The sequence below is a fragment of the Aquarana catesbeiana genome, linkage group LG08 (assembly GCF_042186555.1).
Source record: "Aquarana catesbeiana isolate 2022-GZ linkage group LG08, ASM4218655v1, whole genome shotgun sequence".
Classification (NCBI taxonomy): Eukaryota; Metazoa; Chordata; class Amphibia; order Anura; family Ranidae; genus Aquarana; species Aquarana catesbeiana.
The window spans coordinates 285,442,993-285,464,934 of NC_133331.1; the positions used below are offsets into that span (position 1 = coordinate 285,442,993).

Consider the following 21,942-nt stretch of genomic DNA (forward strand, 5'->3'; position numbering starts at 1 on the left):
TGTGATTGGTTAATTCGGCCCACAATAAAGCAGTAAATGTCCATTAAATTGGGGAACACTGAAAGGAAATTGAAGGGGGGCACTGGAGGACACTGAGGTGGACATGGGGAACACTGGGGCATACTAAAATAATTGGGGAACATCAAAAAGGATTGGGAACACTGAGGTAAACATGATGGACACTGAGGGGAATCTGAAGTACCGAGACAATTTGAAGGGAAGTGAGGGTAATGGAGGCAATGAGGGGGATTGGGGACACAGATGGCAATGGAGGACAAAGAGGAAAATTGGGGGCACTGAATGGAATTGGAGGAGGTAACATGGAACACTGAATGGAAATGGGGACACTGAGGGCGAAGTTAAGGAGATTGAGATCACTGGTTATAATTAGATGGCGCTATTTGAGAGGGATTGGGGGAGCACTGATGGGGTTGTGGTGGCACTAAGGGAAATTGGGAGGTACTGAAAAGTATTAGGGGGACACTGAGGGGAATAGAGTTAATTTAAGGGAACTGGGTGTACTCAGTGGAATTGGGGGCACTGCTGGGAACTGGGGGACACTAAAAGGAATGGGAGACACTGAAGGGAAATGGGGGACACTGAGGGGGAGTTGGGATCACTGAGGGGAATTGGGGGACACTAAGGGGAATGTTAAAAAGATTGAAGGCACTGACGGTAATTAGGGGTGCTATGAGAGCGGGGAACACTGATGAAGCTGGGGTGGCACTAACAGGAAATTGGGGGTACTAAAAAGTTTTGGGGGCACTGAGGGGAATTGGCTACATTTAAGGGAATTGGGGGGCACTCAGTGGAAATGGTGGCACGGGTGCTGATAGGGAACACTAATAAGAATTGAGGGACACTAAAAGGAATTGGAGACACTGAGGGAATTGGAGACAATGGAGGAAGGATCAGGGGGCACTAAGGATAATTGAGGGCACAGAAGATAAAGGGGAACACTAAGCGGAATTTAGGGACACTAAGGGGAATTTGGATTGGAGACACAGATAATGGAGGACACTGAGAAATACTGGGGGTACTGAATGAAATTGGGAAACACTGAGGGGGAATTGGGATCACTGAGGGTAATTGGGGGCAGTTAAGGAGATTGAGGGCACTGAAGGTAATTAAGGGGTGCTATTTGAGAGAGATCAGGAGAACAGTGATGGGGTTGGGGTGGCACTGAGGGAAATTGGGGGTTATTGAAAAGTATTTGGGGGGGTGGGAGACTGGGTACTTTTAAGAGAATCGGGGGCACCCTGTGGAATTGGTGGCATGGCTGGTAACAGGGGACACTACTGGGAATTGGGGGACACTAAAAGGAATTGGAAATGCTGAGGGGAGTTGGAGCTATTGGGGGCACTGAGAGAGATCAGGGGGCACTAACAATAATTGAAGGCACACAGGATATTGGGGTGCACTGTGTGGCATTTGGGGACACTGAGGGGAATTGGGGGTAATGAAAAGGTTTGGGGAGCACTGAGGTGGACATGATGGACACTGAGGGGATTTGGGGGGAAGTGAGGGTAATGGAGGCACTGAATGTAATTGGGATACATTAAGAGGAAATGGGGGACACTGGGCGGGGGGGGGAATTGGGGACACAGAGGGGGAAGTGAGGGGCAGTTAAGAAGATTGAGGGCACTGACAGTAATTAGGGGGCACTATTTGAGTGGGATCGGAACAGTAACGGGGTTGGGGGTGGCACTGAAGGAAATTGGGGGTTATTGAAAAGTATTGGGGGGAGGCGATGAGGGAAACTGGGTACATTTAAGGGAATCGGGGGCACTCAGTGGAATTGGTGGCATGGTTGGTAATGGAGGACACTGCTGGGAATTGGGGGACACTAAAAGGAATTGGAGGCACTGAGTGGAATTTGGGGACACTGAGTGGAATTGGGGGGGGGAGTAAAAGGGGTTGGGGACACACAAAGTAATTAGGGGGTGCTGGTTGAGGGGGATTGGGGGGAATAATGAGGGGGGTGGGGTGGCACTGAAGGAAATTGGGGGTACTTAAAAGGTTTTGGGGGACACTGAAGACATTTAGGGAAATTGGGGGCAGTTAAGGGGGTTATGGCACAGAAGGAAGATGGAGGGTGCTATTTGAGAGGGGTTGGGGAGTAATGAGGGGGGATGGAGTGGCACTGAAGGAAATTGGGGGTTCTGAAAAGGTTTTGGGGGTCACTGAAGACATTTAGAGGAATTGGGGGCAGTTAAGGGGGTTATGGCACAGAAGGAAGATAGGGGGCGCTATTTGAGAGGGATTGGGGTGACAATGAAGGAAATTTGGGGTACTGAACGAGTTTTGGGGGACACTGAAGACATTTAGGGAAATTGGGGGCAGTTAAGGGGGTTATGGCACAGAATGAATATAGGGGGCGCTAGTTGAGAGGGGGTGAGGTGGCACTGAGGGAGACTGGGGGGCAGTTAGAGGGATTGGGTGACGCTAGACGGATTACAGAGCACAGAGGTGGATTTGGGACACACTGAACCCCTCCCCCTTCTCCTCCACACACACACACACAACGTTCAGTACAGTCACCTCACTGCGTCACCCGAGCCCCGCCCACTCTTTAGGACGCTGGAACGCAGAACCAGGAAGTCCCCGTCCAGGGTTTGGCTGGAACGCACGAACCGGAAGTGCCCATTGGGAAGCCGGAAGTGGGCTGTGTGCAGGGCGGACATGGCAGGTCCTGGCAGCAGGTAACGTTCTCTGTCATGGCTGGGGGTGTCGCACAGCTGGGCAGGGGGCGGGGCATGGATGATTAAGGGAGGAGTCTGTGGAGGCTTGCTCCTCCCTGTGTCATTATCTGGATCATTCATCTTTATACATCAGACACACAATAACTGCTCCTGGTTTCCATGGGCATGGCCTGGTTTGTCCCTGTTATCACTGGCCTCACAGACACGCCTCCCCCATGAGTGGCCAACCACCAGGCTTCAGTATTTTTTCATGGTTGTCAGGGGGCGTTGCCTAGCCATATGCAAATATCGACTTTCAGAAAAGTCAGCAGTCAGGTTGGTGGTGGGGGGGACATTGATGGTTGTAGAAGGTGTCTTCTATAAGATCGGTGAGGGTTCAAATAAAAACAAGTAGAGGAGTCTGAGATGTGATCGGCAAACAAAGAGACCTTTTGTGTCTTCTGGTCAGAATTAGCGTGCCTCTAAATGGGACCTCTTGAAAAAATTCTGCAGAAATTCCTTCCCCTCCTGAGGACATCTGCGGGAGGGGAGGAGATCTGTGAGATGCGGGTGAACTGAGATTGTACACGGCCCCATCCTCACCTCGGGGGGGTCACATGATTTATTGCCCTCCATTGAGAAGATGACCAGAGCCCCCCTTGATAGGCCCCACAGGGCTCATTCGTAGTAATAAATGGTGAACTGCTGAGAAGAGATTTTGATGGACTTTGGACAATGATCTAACTGTCTTTGGATAACCACAAAAACAAACTAGCATCCCTTAACCGTGACCAATCAAGGAGCTGGAAAACCCGGTAACCAAGCTTCAGTGCCCCCACACTTGTGTAGCATGGAAAGGTAAGATCGATACGGAAACACGTCATCACCCAAATGTGAAGGACTTCATTGGCTACATGGTCAAAGACTATGCAAATACCATAACGCGTTTCGTCCGTCAGACCTTAACCACCTTGAAGACCAGGACTTTTTTGTTTACATGTAACATACAATAATTTCTGCTTGAAAATTTCTTGGAACCCCCAAACATTTTATATATATATATTTTTTAAGCAGAGGCCCTAGAAAATAAAATGGTGGGTTTTACAAATTTTTTATGTCACACACAATTTTTAAAAAAACAAACATTTTTTTGAACCTTAATGCAAAAAAACCCCAAAAAAACACAACCCAATTTTTTTTTTTTTTGTAAAATACAAGGGGCGTTCAAGTCAAACCGGGACTCTTAATTATTTAGGTATAAAAAGGGAAGCTAGCGTGGCGGTACGTGGCAGATGTGTCCTATTGCTGATATCGTGGGCCAGTCCAGAGATCATTAACCAAGATGGCAGACAACAGTGTTAGTGCGTGCGTGGAACAGCGTGTGGGGATGAAGATTAATGTGAACGAAACCCGGGGATATCTAATGGATGTCAGACGCGAGTGAGGAAAAGCCGCTCACAGGCACTTCCTATTTACATCGTGATCAGCCATGATTGGACACGGCTGATCACGTGGTAAAGAGTCTCCGTCAGAGACTCTTTACCTGGATCGGTGTTGCAGTGTGTCAGACTGACACCCCACAACAACGATCGCCGCGATGCGTGCCCCCGGGGGCGCGCAGCGGCCTAATATCCTGATCACGTCATATGACGTCCGGTCAGGGTATTGAAACCACTTTGCCGCCGTCATTTTGCTATATGGCGGACGGCAAGTGGTTAAAGCTCTCTGAGCGCCAGTTAAAGCTCCCGTCACTAAATAAAATGGTTAGCTTACAGTCCTGTTTCCACTTCCTTCGCTCACCAATACTATGCACACCACAGAGATTTCCATTGCTGTTCAGCTGTTTGCATATCAAGACAAACACATTTTTTCAGGATTTACTTTCTCACCCATGGTCTCTATGTCTGCTCCATTATTGGATTATTGGATCAGCTGATATCTATCAAGCTACATACTGAGACAATAGGACCATTCACCTCCACTTATGCCATGTCTGCCGCCTGGCATCCCCCCTGGGGGTACCCGTGTCCGTCTTCCTCCCCCTCAGCTCCCGTGACATACTTTGGCTGCTGCCGTCCATTTGGGGGTTCAGTGATGGAATCTCTGGTTTCGTTCATTGATACATGTCATCCGCATCCACCCCTGGCCCTGATGAGCGAGCAATGATCTCGAGAAACGCGCGTTGGGTTTTCTGATGCGTGCATTTGTATATACTGCATTATATAACGTTTGTATCAACTTTATTTATTCTCTTCCTTATGTGCAGATCCATTGGCTGAGCTAATATGCTATATTATCCATGTATGTACAATAATTTTAATAAACATTTATACTGCTATTACTCTTGTTACTCAGTGGCTAACTGTGACCACCTCATTTAAAGTTCCAGGGCGACTTTCTCTTTTTTTGCATACACAGTCCTGTTTACACCTTGCTTTTGCTTGGTGCTTCGATGAGGCTTCGGTGGGGGCTTCAATGAAGCTTCGGTGGGGCTTAGGTGGGGCTTCAATGAAGCTTCGGTGGGGCTTCAAGCAAGCTTTGCCATAGACTTCTATGAAGGCTTTGAAGACGCTTTGAAGCACCACTGAAGCTACATGGAGTATAATTTTAGAAGCAAAGCCGAAGCAAAGCAAAGCAAGGTGTAAACAGGACTGTAAGCTAACCATTTTATTTAGTGACAGGAGCTTTGACTGGCTTTCAGAGAGCTTTAACAAAGCCTGTCTGAAGCCTTGTTTTGAAGCAAGTGTAAACTAGCCATTAAGGTGTGTTGAAGCCGAAGCAAGTGAAAATGAGCCCTATACGTTTCAAAGATGGCTGTATGTCCGTCAGTGACGATCCCGAGCGTGGTGGTTCCCAGCCCACAGCAGTCATTCCTGTGATCATTCAGCGCATGGAACTCCTGATCCTGGACAATTGATGCATAACCTTTCATGAAATTGCACAAGAGACAAATCTTTCCATGACGAAGTGAAGCAGGCTGTCCTAGGATGGTTCAGGTGTGCTGACAAGTCTTTCTATGCCGAAGCTTTCCAGGCATTAGTTAACCACTTGCTTACCGGGGCACTTAAACCCCCTTCCTGCGCAGGCCAATTTTCAGCTTTCAGCTCTGTCACTCTTTGAATGAAAATTACGCGGTCGTGCTACACTGTACACAAATTACATTTTTTAATTTTTTTCCCCACAAATTGAGCTTTCTTTTGGTGGTATTTATTCACCGCTGGGTTTTTTATTTTTTGCAAAAAAACAAAAAAAGACCGAAATTTAAAAAAAAATATTTTTAAAAATTTTTTATAAAATTTAGCAAACAGGTAATTTTTCTCCTTCAGCCCGGGTTCACACTATAACGGGCTGCGGATCGCACAGGAGCGCTGTGCGTCCCTGTTCCCCGTTTCAGGGACGAATCAGGGCCGATTCTATGCCTGAATTTGGCCCTGAAACTGAGCCAAAGACGCACAGCGTTTTTGTGCAGTGCGCTCCGCAGCCGCCCCGGAGATATGTGAGCCAGTCACATTCTCCTGCTATGCGAATTAGATGTGCGGAAACGCACATCTAGTTTGCATAGGTGTGAACCCGGGCTTATTGATATGCGCTGATGAGGCGGCACTGATAAGGCGGCACTGATGGACATTGATAGGTTGCACTGAGAGGTGGCACTGATGGGTGGAACTGAAGGGCATTGATAGGTGGCACTGATGGGCACGAATGGGTGGCACTGATGGACACTGGTACGTGACACTGATAGGCAGCACTGATCGGTGGCACTGATGATGAAGCACTGATAGGCACTGATTGGCAGCACTGATGGGCATTGATAGGTGGAGCTGTTGGGCACTGATTGGCGGCACTGATATGTATGCACTGGCAGGTGGCACTGGTGGGCACAGATGAGGAAGCGGCGGCTCTCAGTGAGAGGGACCGATGTCCCTTTGACAGAAGCCGGTGATGGGCTTTTTTTTCTCCTCAAGCTGTCAGCGTGAGGAGAAAGAAAAGCCAATTGCCGATCTTCTGTTTACATCACGTGATCAGCTGTCATTGGCTGATAGCTGATCATGTGGTAAGGGGCCGGGATCATCTTACCACGCACTGGTGGGCAGTCATGTTGGAACAGGAAGGGGCCCTCACCAAACTGTTCTCACAAAGTTGGGAACTTGAAATTGTCCAAAATGTCTTGGTATGCTGATGCCTTAAGAGTTTCTTTCAGTGGAACTAAGGGGCCAAGCCCAACCCCTGAAAAACAACCCCACACCATAATCTCCCCTCCACCAAATGATTTGGACCAGTACACAAAGCTAGGTCCCTAAAGACATGGACGAACGAGTTTGGGGTGGAGGAACTTGACTGACCTGCACAGAGTCCGGACCTCAACTCGATAGAACACCTTTGGGATGAATTAGAGCGGAGACTGCGAGCCAGGCCTTCTCATCCAACATCAGTGCCTGACCTCACAAATGCGCTTCTGGAAGAATGGTCAAACATTCCCATAGACACACTCCTAAACCTTGTGGATGGCCTTCCCAGAAGAGTTGAAGCTGTTATAGCTGCAAAATGTGGGCCAACTCAATATTGAACCCCACAGACTAAGACTGGAATGCCATTAAAGTTCATGTGTGTGTAAAGGCAGGTGTCCCAATACTTTTGGTAATGTAGTGTACATGTGTACAGGAAATGTTAAAGCCCAACTCCAGATTTCCTTCACGATTTTCAGGAGCTGGGATAGGGCCCCCACTTCATAATTACATTGTCTCATTCAAGTGTTTAATTGTGTGTCAGGTTCCTATAAGGTGTCAGGATGTCACTGTCTATTTCTCCATGGAGGAGTGGGAGTATTTAGAAGGACACAAGGATCTCTACAAGGACGTCATGATGGAGGATCAGCCGCCCCTCACATCACCGGGTAAGAGGAGACTTTATTGTAAAGGAGAGAGCAGTACGGAGGGTCCACCTAGATCCCCCATCATCTGATAAACACATAGAAACAATGTATTCAGTCAGTGTGTGTGTTTCCTACAGATGGATCCAGTAATGGGAACCCACCAGAGAGATGTCCCCGTCCTCTCTATTCCCGGGTTTCCACACAGGAAGATCACACCACCCCCCCACCATCATCAGGTAGGTGGAGATGAGTCCTGAACTCCAAATACAAGAGTTCTTCAAAAAGTTTCCACTTTTTTTTTAAATCTAAGTTATATATATAAAAGTGCGGAAACTTTTTGAAGACTCCTCATAGAAACAAACTGTGGGACCTGAAGGAGGTTGTTTTGTGTATTATAAGCCGACATCCCTCCGTTCATTTAACCGGACATTTCTGTTTTCTAATTGAGGGTGTAATTCGGTGTAATGTTAAAATTGAAGTTGAAAAGGAAGAAGAGACGTATCCAATGGGAGAAGAGCCGTTTGATGAGGAAAACGTGACTTTACAGAATACAGGTGAGTTATAAACCCCAAATATCTCTATCTCTATTGAGTAATAATATATTTTTAATGTAAACCTTAAAAACATGGCAGGCCATTTGTCACATTTCAAGCATTTGTAGAGAAGCAAATGAGTTTCTGCACGAGAACCTTAATCCCTGCGCACTGTGCGGCACGCTCCCAGAACACAGACAGAAACACATATATGCGGCCCCACGGCAAAAAGCCCAGTCCAGTGAGGCTGCGTATTCTGTATGTCTTATGTTGGCGTCAAGGGCAGTGGCATCGGTAGGGGGGGAGGGGGGGGCTGACAGTGGCTGAAGCCCCGAGTGGGTCCCCAAAAAGCCCCGGGTCTCGGTTGGGCGCGGTTCTATTATTAGCCCCGAACGCCGCCGCTGAGCGGGGACTGATCTGATCCCAAGTGCGGCCGAGTATAATAGCAGGTCCCGCCTTCTGGAGCCTGCAGCACTGATGGACGTCCCACTGGTCCAATGTGGGGACCCACGGGGCATGATGTCCATCATAGGTGCTGCAGGCTCCAGAAGGCAGGAATTACAATGTGGCCGCCGCGCCACTGTCAGAAGATCCCGACCCCACTCGGTGCTCAGGCAGGTGGCTCTCTAATCAACATGGCTCTCTCTTGCTGCCTGGACACTGGTGTCTACTCTACTTATGTGATGGGCGCAGCTGAGCTGCAGGAGGACCCCTGAAGTCTGGTCAGGTAGGTCAGTGTATGTCGTGTAGGTCAGTGTGTGTCAGGTAGGTCAGTGTATGTCAGGTAGGTTAGTGTAGGTTAGGTAGGTCAGTGTGTGTCAGGTAGGCCAGTGTGTGTCAGGTAGGTCAGTGTGTGTGTCAGGTAGGTCAGTGTATGTCAGGTAGGTCAGTGTGTATGTCAGGTAGGTCAGTGTGTGTCAGTGTAGGTCAGTGTCAAGTAGGTCAGCGCGCATCAGGTAGGTACTATCCCCCCCCCCGGTGCTGGGCTCGGACTCTGGGCTGAAGCCCCTGTTTTTTTTGCCACCTAGCAACTCGCCTGGTCAAGGGGTTAAACATCTTCAGAAGAAAAATGGTATGTGGCCAGCTTAAACTTAGACTTGAGGGTAATTGGGTATAGTTCCTTTTTGATTGGAGATATATTTCATTGTAAAGCTTATCCTGTTTGTTACAAGTGGGGTACTGACCTTGAATTGATTGCTTTTCTTTGCCTTCCTCAGATGGATTCAGTAACAGAAACTCACCAGAGAGATGTCCCCATCCTCTGTATTTCCGGGATTACACACAGGAAGCTCATGAGATCCCTCACTATGATCAGGTAGATGGGAGATGAGGGTCTTGAAACTCAAAACCATCTTGTATTTTACGGTGTCTGTCATAAAACTGGTCGGACCTAATCCGCATATGTTATGAAATATTCAGCCGGAGACCCTGGATGACCTAAATATAATTGTGAAAGAAGAAGTGAAGGAAAATCTAGATGTAAAAGAAGAAATGGAGGAGGAGAGTGCAATACCAATGATGACTGACGAGGAGGATAATCCGGCAGAGATTGGCGCTGGTGAGGAATGAACACAAAATCTCCGACTTGTTGATTGTCAGGGACAAACTAGGGTTTGACCTGAACTTGGGTTTGGACCAAACCTGGAAAGAAGCTGTTACTGCCGCCCAATCAACTGCAGCCAGCGCATTTCCACCCGCCATGTTAGGTCAATGATTTCAACAGCACCCCTTTGCGTATCTGCAGCTTCAAATCTCAGTGGTGCAAGCCAACGCAGGGGTGGCAGCAGAAGAGTCACATAAAAGTAAAGCGACTAGCGCGTAGAATTACACCCAAGGGTAAACAAGAAGGTGAGGCTCACATTAACATTGATGGTTAAAATCCTAGCAGATAAGTAAGTCAAGGGAAGTATGCCGAGCCCTGGGACAGTTGATTCGGCAGGAGTGACAGCTTCCTTCCGCGTTCTCTCCGAACCAAAGTTCGAACCAAACCATAGGTCATCCTTCTTCATCGTTGTCCGTGATTCCCACTCTCCCATATTCTTCAACACCACATATAAAATCAATGTGTGTCCTTTTCCCATCACCAAGTCCATAGTTTCTGGTTCTGTTCCTACCTGCTGAAGTCTAGCTGCATAAAGTCAGATACAGCCTCATCAGATCTCATTTCCTGGCTGAAGGGTGCCCACATCATCTAGCCTTTTCCTTTCCCAGCCTGACTGTCCCTGGCCTGCCCCTGTCATTCATTGGATTTCAGTTTTTTCAGTCATGGAGGTTAGTGTCCATCATAATTATTGAGACTTATATCTGGGCAGATATATAAGACACAAATTAATGCGGCTATGTAGTTAATAATACCTTATTAAATGTAAGCAGTGCAAGTACCTGAAGGTGACCTGGTATCAGCCTCCCGCATCCCCTGTGCAGCAGGGCTGGACTGTGAGTATGAGAAGGAGTTCATGTGCTGACAAGGAGCATGCTGATAGGAGACGAGAGCAGAGTGACAGTAAGACTATCCCGTTCCTGTGCTGCTTCTCCTTTCACCGTCGAGTCACAGGTTCGGGGCACGTCCGGGATGACCTGGGCTCAGAGGAAGTGGGTTGAATGATGCTGGCCATCAGATTAAGGACATCTAGGGGCAGAAAAAAAACGAATGCAAGGGAAAATTTTAGATCGGTGGTGTCCAAACTGCAGCCCCGGGGCCGGGTTTTGGCCCTTTGCTTGCCTTTATCCGGCTTTTGAGTTATTATTTCTGCCACTGACACCAACAATGGAGGCATATTGCCTGCCACTGACACCAAAAATGGGGCACTATTCCTCCCACTGACACCAACCATTTGCCCCCCTACTACCAAACATCAGGCATTGTTTACTCCCACTGGGCACAGTCCGGGCCCCCTAAAGTCTGAAGGTAGTAAACTGGCCCTTTTTGGTCTCCAAACTTTCTAAAGAAAGGGACAATTTACTGTCCTTTAGACTTTAGGGGGTCCGGATTGTGCCCAGTGGGAGTAAACAATGCCCAATCTTTAGTATTAAGGGGCAAATGGTTGGTGTCATTGTCCTTCAGACCTTAGGGGGTCCGAACTGTGCCTAGTGGTCTTTGGTATTAGGGGGGCAAATGGTTGGTTCCACTGACACCAACTATTTGTCCCCTTAATACCAAAGATCGGGCATTGTTTACTCCCACTGGGCACAGTCTGGACCCCCTAAAGTCTGAAGGACAATAAACTGGCCCTTTCTTTGAAAAGTTTGGAGAATCCTGCTTTAGATTGCACGTAAATATTGCAGCAAAAGCTGGTTTTGTTTTGTATTTTTCTTCTAGTGGGCCATTCATGTTTATATTGTTATTTTTGGATGGAATTCTGCTTTAAACTGAATCGTTTTGGTGAGGTTGCTCCCATATAACATGATAGGTAAAGAGGGAGTCTTGAAAGGAATACATATACAGTTTGTAGAAAGCAGTAAGGGCTCCACACCGATAGTGACAAAGTCTAGAGTGATTTTTAATTTGTTTTATTAAATAATTAATATAATAAGAGAGCCAACGCGTTTCAGGGGTCCACACACTCCTTCATCGGGGCTTGAGTATTATGTAACTGTCAGAAACCATGAAATCAGACCGAGATAGAAGTACAGTTAAATCACACTTGTTTAATAATAAAAGTGAAAAGAACAAACGTAGTCAAAACATAGCCAAAGTTGAGTAACCGGAACGGATAGTCAGCCAAGCCAGAAGTCAGGGATCAATGTAGTGGAACAGCAAGCAGGATCTGGAGCCAGAAGGGATGTCAGCAAGGCAAGTCTTTAAACAGGAACGCCGGAGATAGGTTCTGTGATGTTGACCAAGGCGAAGGCAGAGATCCACTGGGCTGAGCAGCTTAAGTAGGCAGGGCTGACGAGCAGGAAATCATCAACAGCTGAGTACCTGCGGAGAGATAGGAGCTGGCAATTAGCCAACAGCTGAGCGGCCAGCTCAGAGAAGGAAGGGCTGAGCCCAGCCCTGATAGTAACCTCAGTAATGCCTGAACTCAAAGTACTACTTAGGGATCCATAAACACTTTTAAATCACTGAGCTCAGGCATTGCCGAAGTTACATAATACTTAAAGCGGATCTGCACCCGCCCCGTTTTTTCCCCACCCCCTGCTTACCTTAGGGGGGTATTGGCACATTTTAGATACTCATACATCTAGCGGATCCAGCAATGTCACACTGAGATCCTCTCATGCCCGGCCACGGCTTTGTCCCAAGCCGCCATGTTCTTTCTGACATCATCGAGGGGCCCACTGGCTCTTCCTGGTTCAGCGGGCAGGCCTCCCGATAATGCGCCGACAGGCCCGCCCTCTCCTTCTTTTCTAATAGAAGACTATGCCTGTGACATGCATATCCCGGGAGGCACAGCAGGCAGATGGCACATCAATCGCCTAAGGCGACTGATGTGCATGGGGAGGCGAGGCAGGACATTTTTGCCTACAAAAAAAAGTATAAAAAAACAAACAGCGTGATACCTTCGGAAGATGGAAGGAGAGGTGGAATGGAGGGAAGTGGTGGAAGAGGGTGAAGTTCTGCTTTAAACCCTGATGAAGGGGGTCTGTGTGGACCCCTGAAATGCGTCGGCTCTTTTATTTAATTAACCTGTTCCCATCCGATCCTGGCCTCTTACCACATGATCAGCTGTCAGCCAAAGACAGCTGATCGTGTGATGTAAACAGCAGATCGGTAATCGTTTTTAAAAAATGCCGATCACCGGCTTCTGTGTAAGGGACATAGGTCCTCAAGAGGAAGAGGCAAAGCCGCCTCATCTGTGCCAACCAGTACCGCCTGCCAGTGCCACCTGCCAGTACCCACACAGTGCATATCAGTGCCTACATGTGTAAATCCGTGCCACCACATCAGTGCCAACAATCAATGCCCACCAGTGGTGCCAATCAATACCTCATCAGTGCCACCTAGCAGTGCTGCCTATCAGTCTCACCTACCATTGCCTATCACTGTCCATCACTGCCACCCATCAGTGCCCATCACTATCACCTATCAGTGCCAGCTATCAGTGCCACCTATTAGTGCTCTTCAGTGCCACCTATCAATGCCCTACAGTGCCGCCCGTCAGTGCCACCCCTCAGTGCCCATCAGTGCCACCTCTCAGTGACCACCAGTGCCTCTTATCAGTGCCCACCAGTGCCACCTTATCAGTGTCTATTAATGCAGCCTTTCGGTGCCCATCAGTGCAGCCTCATCAGCGTACATCAATGAAGGAGAAAAATTACCTGTTTGCAAAATTTGGTAACAAAGTTTTGTATTTTTTTTTTAATTTTTGGTCTTTTTTCATTTTTTAACATAAAAAAAAAACCCTAGAGGTGATCAAATACCACCAAAAGAAAGCTCTATTTGTGGGGAAAAAAAATGATAAAAATGTCATATGTGTACAGTGTAGCATGACCGCGCAATTGTCATTCAAAGTGTAACAGCGCTGAAAGCTGAAAATTGGTCTGGGCAGGAGGGGGGTTTAAGTGCCCAGTAAGCAAGTGGTTAATTATACAGTTAAAAAAAATCACTCTGGACTCTATCACCGTAGGTGTAGCACCCTTACGGCTTTCAGCTATAAAAACCTGGCGGAGCTTAGAACCTGACTTCATATGAAACAAAGAAACATTCTGGCTAAGTGTTGGACTTTTAGGTGAAAAAGGTATTTTTAATCCCCCCACAGATGGACAGTATGTCAAAAAGACCTCTGAGGGACGGAGCTTATCTCTGGATTGTGATATGGACGAGGATGATTTCCCGGAAGACAATCTCGTTAAGTTCTACACATGCCCTGAATGTGATAAATGCTTCAGTCAGAACTCCACGCTTCTTCAGCATCGCCGAACCCACACCGGCGAGAAGCCGTTCCTTTGCCCGGAATGTGGCAAAAGCTTCACGCGCAAGTCCATCCTGATTGAGCATCGGAGGATCCACACGGGCGAGAAGCCTTTCTCGTGCTGGGAGTGCGGGAAATGTTTTACACAGAGGTCGGGGCTCATTCTGCATCATAAAACTCACGGGGGGGCAAAGAAATTCCCTTGCTCGGGGTGCGGGGCTTTTTTCATGCCCATGACCAACTTTGAGATGGGGGAACAGACCTTCTGCTTCAAGTGCCAGAAGCTGTTCCCACCGGTCGCCCACCTCTCCGAGGAGGAGAAAACATTTGACTGCACAGAGTGCGGGAAGTGCTTTTCGCGGAAGTCAACGCTTCTCGAACATCAGAGGGTCCACACGGGGGAAAAGCCTTATTCATGTTCCGAGTGCGACAAAAGCTTCACCCGCAAATACATCCTGGTGGAGCACCAGCGAATTCATACCGGGGAAAAACCTTTTTCTTGTTCTCAGTGCTGGAAGAGTTTCTCAAAAAGTTCCGGGCTCCTCATGCACCAGAAAATTCACGCACTCGAAAAGACTTTCCCATGCTCGGAGTGTGGGAAAGATTTCACACAGAGGTCGAAAACTCTATCAGGGGAAGACGGGAGCTCCTGCCCTGAGTGCAAGATCTCTTCTAGCAGGAACCCTCGGCGGCCACCAAAGCTTCATACTTGTACAGAGTGCTCAAAGACTTTCCGGTATAAGTCGTATCTTATTACGCACCTGAGGTCCCACACCGGAGTGAAGCCGTTCACGTGTCCCGTGTGCGGGAAATCTTTCACTCAGAAATCTGGCTTTGATACGCATCAGAGGGTCCACACAGGCGAAAAACCATTTTCTTGCCTTGACTGTGGGAGACGTTTCACGCAGAAGTCCAAGCTTGTCTACCATCAGCGGGGGCACAGCAAAGAGAGACCAAGAAGGACAGCGTCAAGTGACCCAAGGGCAGAAGATATTTTAAACTTGAGCTAAGGGGTCTGTATATACAATGCATTGAAAAAGTACCGTATTCATGCCCCTTGAAATTTTCCAAATTTTCTCATGTTACAACCAAAAACATAAATGTATTTTATTGGGATTTTATGTGATAGACCAACACAAAGTGGCACATAATTGTGAAGTGGAAGGAAATGATAAATGGTTTTCAACATTTTTTACAGATAAATATGTGAAAAGTGTGGCGTACATTTGTATTCAGCCCCCTTTACTCTGATACCCCTAACTAAAATCTAGTGGAACCAATTGCCTTCAGAAGTCACCTAATTAGTAAATAGAGTCCACCTGTGTGTAATTTAATCTCAGTATAAATACAGCTGTTCTGTGAAGCCCTCGGTGGTTGGTTAGAGAACCTTAGTGAACAAACAGCATCATGAAGGCCAAGGAACACACCAGACAGGTCAGAGATAAAGTTGTGGAGAAGTTTAAAGCAGGGTTAGGTTATAAAAAAATATCCCAAGCTTTGAACATCTCACGGAGCACTGTTCAATCCATCATCCGAAAATGGAAAGAGTATGGCACAACTGCAAACCTACCAAGACATGTCCGTCCACCTAAACTGACAGGCCGGGCAAGGAGAGCATTCATCAGAGAAGCAGCCAAGAGGTCCATGGTAACTCTGGAGGAGCTGCAGAGATCCACAGCTAAGGTGGGAGAATCTGTCCACAGGACAACTATTAGTTGTGCTCTCCACAAATCTGGCCTCTCTGGAAGAGTGGCAAGAAGAAGAAAGCCATTGTTGAAATAAAGCCATAAGAAGTCCCATTTGCAATTTGCAAGAAGCCATGTGGGGGACACAGCAAACATGTGGAAGAAGGTGCTCTGGTCAGATGAGATCAAATTTGAACTTTTTGGCCTAAAAGCAAAACGCTGTGGCGGAAAACTAACACTGCACATCACCCTGAACACACCATCCCCACCGTGAAACATGGTGGTGGCAGCATCATGTTGTGGGGATGCTTTTCTTCAGCAGGGACAGGGAAGCTGGTCCGAGTTGATAGGAAGATGGATGGAGCCAAATACAGGACAATCTTAGAAGAAAACCTGTTAGAGTCTGCAAAAGACTTGACACTGAGGCGGAGGTTCACCTTCCAGCAGGACAACGACTCTAAACATACAGCCAGAGCTACAATGGAATGGTTTAGATCAAAGCATATTCATGTGTTAGAATGGCCCAGTCAAAGTCCAGACCTAAATCCAATTGAGAATCTGTGGCAAGACCTGAAAATTGCTGTTCACAGACGCTCTTCATCCAATCTGACAGAGCTTGAGATATTTTGCAAAGAAGAATGGGCAAAAATGTCCCTCTCTAGATGTGCAGAGCTGGTAGAGACATCCCCAAAAAGACTTGCAGCTGTAATTGCAGTGAAAGGTGTTTCTACAAAGTATTGACTCCTCAGGGGGGCGCCATACAAATGTACACCACACTTTTCACATATTTATTTGTAAAAAAAAAATGTGAAAAGCATTTATCATTTTCCTTCCACTTCACAATTATGTTCCACTTTGTGTTGGTCTATCACATAAAATCCCAATAAAATAAGTTTTTGGTTGTAACATGACCAAATTTGGAAAATGTCAAGGGGTATGAATACTTTTTCAAGGCACTGTAAAAAATAAATAAATAAATGGCATAGCAAGTTCATATACATGTATTCTGTGTGAATGGGGCGAATTAGGCTATTTTTTGTGTTGGTCGAATGTCTTTCATTGATTTAACCACTTCACAACCGCAGTATGTATATGTACGTTGCGGCTTTGAAGTGGTTTACTGGGATTATGGTTGAAAATATCAGCCATAACCTGGGTACAGTTTTTTTTTTTCAGGCGGTGCTTGCCTTTTTTTATGAAAGGGTTCCGAGCCACTGGAACGCTTTCAAAAGCGTCGGAAAGGGAACGTCCCCTCCCTCCCGCCGCTCGCCGGTGTCTCTCGGCTTATCAATTCCACCGGTTTGCCTAATAAACGTTCCGACAGTACGGCCGGCTGCTCCCACTGGTGATCAAAGAGTAGATCCTCTTTGATCACCTCTATGGCCTTGGAGGACCGGAGCGACGTCATGACGTCACTTCCGGTCCAGTGCAGAAGTAAACATTTTTTTCTTTTTAAAGCAAAAAACAAAACTATTTTTTTCCTCTTTTGCTTTTAAAGATAAAGGAGAGATTTGGGGTCTTTTTGACCCCAGATCTCTCCATAAAGAGGACCTGTCATCCTTATTTCTATTATGTTTACACTCCTAGTAATGGGAATAAAAGTGATAAAAAAAAATGTGAGGTATCGCCGCAACTGTTAGAGCGAGAGCACTAATTCTAGCACTAGACCTCCTCTGTAGCTCTAAACTGGTAGCTTGTAAAAATGTATAAAGCTTCGCCCTATGGAGACTTTTAAGTACCATAGTTTGTCGCCATTCCACGAGCGTGCGCAATTTTAACCAGGAGGTTTACGCATCCTTCCTGACCAGGCCATTTTTTGCGATACAGCGTTGCGTTATTTTAACTGACATTTGCGCGGTCCTGCGACGCTGTACCCAAATAAAATGTATGTCCTTTTTTCCCCACAAATAGAGCTTTCTTTTAGTGGTATTTGATCGCCTCTGCGGTTATTATTTTTTGCGCTATAAACAAACACAGACCAAGAATTTTGAAAAACATTTTTTTTTAACTTTCTGCTATAAAACACATCCAATAAAAAAATTGTGAAAAATCAAATTTCTTCATCAGTTTGGGCCAATATGTATTCTGCTACATATTTTTGGTAAAAAAAAAAAAAAGATCACAATAAGTGTATATTGATTGGTTTGCGCAAAAGTTATAGCGTCTACAAACTATGGGACATTTTTTTTAATTTTTAAATTTTAACTAGTAATGGCGGTGATCAGCGACTTATAGCGGGACTGAAATATTGCAGCGGACAAATTGGACACTAACTGACACTTTTTTTGGGGACCAGTGACACTAATACACTGATCAGTGCTAAGAATATGCACTGTCACTGTACTAATGACACTGGCTGGGAAGGGTTTAACATCAGGGGCGATCAAAGGATTAAATGTGAGCCTAGGGAGTGCTTTCTAACTGTGGGGGAGGTGCTTTGACTGGGGGATTGCTTTCCAGAAACACAGGATCACCATCTTCCCCGCTGACAGAAGGACGATCTGCCTTGTTTACATAGGAAGATTGTCATTCTGCCTGTGTCCTGACTAATCGGCAGACGCCGGTAGACATCCAGTCTGCGGTACCCACCGCTGGGCTCCTGCTGTGTATAATCACAGCAGGCGCAGGTTGATGGCAGCACGAGCATGCGCGCCCCAGACCCGGAAGTGTCAGACCACGTACTAGGTACATGATACAGCGCAGATCGGCTGCCCTGCCACAGTAAATGTACGCGGGGTGGTCGCTAAGTGGTTAAAGTGCGACACATTAGGTATCTTATTTACATCTTTCATATTTTACAAAAAAAATGGGGTATATAATGTGTTTTATATTTTTTAATTCATAAAAGTGTTTTTTTTTTTTAAATTGCGTTTGCAAAACCGCTGCGCAAATACCACGTGACATAAAAAGTTGCAACAATTTTATTCCCTAGGGTCTCTGCTAAAATATATATATATATATATATATATATATATATATATATATTATATATATATTTAGGGCCATCTAGTGGCTAAATGCAGTAATTTTCATTTTTAAATCAGTGATATACATTTGACCAGCGCAGGAAATAGCCTAATAACTATAATTTTTTGCTACATTCTCACAAAACAAATGTACAAACACTTTCGCTAGGTGAATTGCTATGCACATTTTAAAAATATATACACCTCTTAGTGTTTTTAAACACTTCATATCGATGGAAAGCGTTCATCTAGAAGTAAAATGCCATTAATACCTTATATTTTTTTATATTTGTATATTTTTCATTTTTTTATTTGATTAGTCCTCATTGCTGAAAGTAACATTTGGCACTTTATTGAAGTATTCATATCAGACATCAAAATATGGATTTCATAACACTTTTGTGTCTTGTGGTGTTTTCTTTACAATGTCTGTGCCTCCTCCCCCCTTCCCCCCATCCCCAAACACCCACCTGAGTCCTCTCTCGATTCAGCGCTGTCCCGTGTGCAGCAGCTGCTTCTTTCTTCCTGCATTCACAGGCTACACTGAGAGCGGTGGAAGCCATTGGCTCCTGCTGCTGTCAGTCAAGTCTTGTGGGGCGGGAGCAGGGGGGCGTGGCCGAGCCATGCTGTGTGTGTCTGTGAATGCACACAGCTCGGCTCAGAAGACCCCTGCACAAATACCTCCCCAGTACACGGCTGTCTGAGGAACAACTCATAAAAGAGGAGAAGTCAAGAGCGCCGGCAAGGGACTTCATAAGAGGAGGTAAGGGGCTGCTCTGCGCTATGTCAAAGGAAAAGATCCATAAGCCGCACATCATGAAGCAGACCCATGTGCATGAAGTGAGATGAATGGCAGCCTCAGCCCAGACTTCAACCAGGCCACGTCCCCAGCACGTTTTGCTCCACCCCTTGGAGCTTAATCATGGGAAATACCATTGAGGTGAATCAGGTGCCTGCTCACCCGTGTAACCAGATGGCCGGATGGTTGCACTCCGATGACGCCGCTGCGTTTAAAAACCTACTTTAAATCAAGTTACACATACGTGCTGCCATGCCCCGCCTTGGAACCTCCCGGCTCTCACATGTTTCACCCTTAATCCTATGAATAAATGTGTAAGGGCGAAATGCGTCAGCGGGGTGCAATTCCAAGGCAGGACTTGTGTGGCCTGAATAAAGTTAATATGACGCCTCCTACAAGGCTGTTTGATGTTGGATTTCACATGTATTTGCAGGGTGGCTCCATTCACCTTTGTGGGGTGCAGTGGCAGGTGGTATCACTTGCAGAATGTGGCATGCCTTACGGTTTTTTTTTTGTGCAGTTTTGTAGCATTGTGTACGGGGCTCTCCACCGACCATTGCCTGGTTTTGGCATCTGACAGTGCCCACATGACAGGGGCCTAAGTGTCCCACATACGCCTACACATTTCAGAGGTTCTCAGTGTATAGTCTATGATAGATGGGCAAGTTTGATGACTGATGCCATGGTAAAGATGGACGAGAAGGAATAAAGGATGAAAGGAAAATGAGATTAGAAGAAGGAAAAGATAGAAAAACATCCATTGTTCTAGACAGCTACGAACACGAATGCCCTGTACACACGACCGGTTTTGCCGTCGGAATAAACTCCGAAGGTTTCTCCAACGGAATTCCGCTCAAGCGGTCTTGCCTACACACGGTCACACCAAAGTCCGACCGTCCAGAACGAAGTGACGTACAACACGTATGACGGGACTAGAAAAAGGAAGTTCAGTAGCCAGTAGCCAATAGCTTCCGTCCCGTACTTGCTTCAGAGCATGCGTTGTTTTTGGTCCGTCGGAACAGCATACAGACAAGCGGTTTTCCCGATAGGAATTGGTTTCATCAGAAATATTTAGAACATGTTCCATTTCTAGGTCCGTCAGAATTTTCTAAAAAAAAAAGTCCGATGAGGCATACACAGGCTCGGAATAGACGATGAAAAGCTTCCGTCTGACTTTTTTTGTCGGACATTCCGCTCGTGTGTACGCGGCAAAAGGGTTCTTGGTCATGCCATGATGTCACCCTGTGAGCAGGCCGTGAAGTTCACAAGTGTCCCACTTTAAGAGGTGGAGAGGTTTTAATATGCCGAAGATCCCATAAAAAGGATACAAGGACTCCAAAGAGTGTTATATTGGTCTTAAGGAGGAGTTCCAGTCACCTGTGGAAAAAATGAAAGTCAGCATCTATAAAAACTGTACCTGCTGACTTTTTAAAAACAGCCACTAACCTGTCCCACAATCCAGCGGTGTGCTCACCCTAGTCGGTCTCACCCACTGTCTTTGGTCCCCGGCGCTGGCATCTTCACTATGGGCACCCGGCTGTGACAGCTTGCGGCTTCACAGCCGGATGCCCACTGCGCATCGTGAGTGAGGGATGCAGTCTTCTGTTACCTGTTAGTGTCCCAGAAGACTGCAGGGGGAGGGAGGGAGGAGAACTTCCGTTTCTGACCGCTACGGCAGTCAGAAACCGAAGTGGGAAGTGGGTACCTGTCAAAATCAGGTACTTGCTCCCACCCCCCCCCCACTCTTCAAAAGTGTCAATTGTTCAAGAGGAGCCGGAAACGAGTCCTTAAAGCAGAACTTCCCTTTTGGGTGGAGCTCCGCTTTAAGTATCATGAAGATAGGCCATGCGGTTCTCCATAAAGTAACATAGCCCTTGCACTCATGAGGGATTGAGGGAGTTCCCAGTATCTTTATTAAAACATTCTGTTTATGAGGTCCTCATGTCTCTAAAAGCTGTACATGTACACCACCTCAGTATAGTGTAGTTGTCGGTGGTGGGTGGGCACAGACCTCACTTATTGGTATTTGGTATCTCCGAAGACATCAGCAGCAGGTCTTTTCCACCATAGTTCTTGGCTATTCTGTTCCTACCTACATCAGATGTTCCAACTTTTCCCTTCGCATTCTCCATTAAGAAAAACAATGTAAAAAACCTGAGAAGAAGAGTGGGGCCTCTGTGTAAAAGCCTTAGCAGGTTCAGAGACCTGGTATCCAAAGAGATCTCACCACCATAGTTGTGACCCTTGTTCTTCTCATCTTAGGTTCTTCCACTCAGTTTATAAGACATTTTTAGGATGTAAAAGGAGCTCACGATCTATCCCAAGACCTTGGGAGCCTTCCATCTTGGGGAACTCAGATATGCAAATTTTGACTCTCTCCAAGACAGGTGAAGGCATCTCCCACTTTTGGCTCCCTATTGACTAGTTAGTGTGATGGGTTGTAGGAGTGTTTGGGAGGGAGCTGCAGCAGGCCAGAAGGGGTCCTCACATTTCTCTGACAAAATTTGAATGCTAGAACGTCCCTGGAAACATAATGGTACATACAGGTAA

At 46.6% G+C, this 21,942-nt stretch overlaps 1 protein-coding gene across 1 annotated transcript; it reads left to right on the plus strand.

Annotated features, from left to right (window-relative positions):
• Positions 1-2,325: 2,325 nt before the first annotated feature.
• LOC141104608 (uncharacterized) lies at positions 2,326-16,430 on the plus strand. Its single transcript, XM_073594243.1, has 7 exons — positions 2,326-2,702; positions 7,452-7,575; positions 7,692-7,790; positions 8,003-8,108; positions 9,305-9,402; positions 9,507-9,645; positions 13,790-16,430. The coding sequence occupies exons 3-7, from the start codon at positions 7,692-7,694 to the stop codon at positions 14,950-14,952; spliced, it is 1,605 nt and encodes a 534-aa protein (XP_073450344.1). The 5' UTR covers positions 2,326-2,702; positions 7,452-7,575; the 3' UTR covers positions 14,953-16,430.
• Positions 16,431-21,942: the final 5,512 nt, after the last annotated feature.

Excerpts from the sequence above, each read along its gene's own strand:
- LOC141104608 (XM_073594243.1), top strand. The coding sequence starts at position 7,692 with ATGGATCCAGTAATGGGAACCCACCAGAGAGATGTCCCCGTCCTCTCT. Across the intron at positions 8,109-9,304 it reads CGTGACTTTACAGAATACAG|ATGGATTCAGTAACAGAAAC; the intron begins GTGAGTTATAAA and ends TGCCTTCCTCAG. Across the intron at positions 9,646-13,789 it reads TCCGGCAGAGATTGGCGCTG|ATGGACAGTATGTCAAAAAG; the intron begins GTGAGGAATGAA and ends ATCCCCCCACAG.